This window comes from Myotis davidii, unplaced genomic scaffold (genome assembly GCF_000327345.1).
Source record: "Myotis davidii unplaced genomic scaffold, ASM32734v1 scaffold174, whole genome shotgun sequence".
Taxonomy (NCBI): domain Eukaryota; kingdom Metazoa; phylum Chordata; class Mammalia; order Chiroptera; family Vespertilionidae; genus Myotis; species Myotis davidii.
This window is the reverse complement of record NW_006289087.1, coordinates 2,314,514-2,315,608: the sequence shown is the minus strand read 5'-3', so window position 1 is coordinate 2,315,608 and position 1,095 is coordinate 2,314,514. Positions and strand designations below refer to the sequence as shown.

General features: G+C 63.3%; 1 protein-coding gene across 1 annotated transcript in view; it reads left to right on the top strand.

Moving 5' to 3' along the window:
- Positions 1–1,095, top strand: part of LOC102769788 (calpain-2 catalytic subunit) — a 65,004-nt gene that overhangs the window by 43,769 nt on the left and 20,140 nt on the right. The window contains exon 15 of the mRNA XM_015562339.1: positions 480–516. Coding sequence (XP_015417825.1) covers positions 480–516 — 37 coding nt within the window. The remainder of the gene's footprint in view (positions 1–479; positions 517–1,095) is intronic.

The window sequence follows — 1,095 nt, the reverse complement described above, 5'->3', positions numbered from 1 at the left end:
ACGGTGCCTGGGATACACTGACCACAGCTGTGCTCCCAGTAGGGTCACCCATGGGCTCCGCATGGCCTGCCCGCTGCAGCCCCAGGAGCCAGCAGGCAGTGGTATCTGTCAGGGGGGTCTCAGTGTGGAAGATCCTCGGGGCCCAGGGTGTTTGGATGAAAAACAAAGGCGGTTCCCAAGGCTGGGGAGCGGGTTGTCTGAGTACCGGCTCCGTAGGGGGCTTGGGAGGCCTGGTGCTCTCTGATGACCGCACCCAGCAAACAAACCAACAAACAATTCTCAGACTCTCCCCGCTGTTCGGCCGTTGCTCTTCCTCGGGGCATCGCTGCTAATAGGGGACGGGCGGGGACCCAGGGGTGCGAGACATCCGCCGGCCCGCCCCTTGCCGGACTTCATGTCCCCCTGTCAGCTGTGGTTTCTGCAGCGCGTCCTCCGCCCCACGCCCCTCGCAGTGACACGCAGCCTCCCTCTCTTTCCAGGGTGGTCGACGACGAGATCGAGGGTGACCTTGAAGAGGTACGTGGACCACCCGGGAGCGGAGGGGCAGAAAGGCACCCCAGGGTTCAGGGGGGGTCACAGCTGGAAATGAAGGCCTCCTTCAGCGCCAATCCCTCCCCCACCCCACCCGCTGGGGCGCGTGAGGCCACGTGTGCGTGGGGAGCTGTGCAGGACGGGCCCCAGAGCTGTGCTGATCGGTGTGAGATTCTCGCCACCGCCCTCTCTGGGCCGCGCTTTCTCTCTAAAATGAAAGTGATGCAGTGACAGGTCCTGAAGGGCTGGGACAGACGCACAGGCCAGGCTCCGTCCTTCCAAGTGCAAAATCGAGGAAGGAAACCACCACGGGGTCGGCGCAGTTTCAAAGGGCCCCGTGGGCTCTGCTCACCGGCCAGCGTCCGAGCCTCCGGAACAGGCCGGCCGGCCCTCCCGTCCGATCCCGTTAGAGCAGCTCACAAACGGCCACGCGGTCGGATGTCCACGAAGCCGCCCATGCGGGACGTTAGCGTCTGTCTCAGTGACGGCGAACCTTTTGAGCTCGGCGTGTCAGCATTTTGAAAAACCCTAACTTAACTCTGGTGCCGTGTCACATACAGAAAT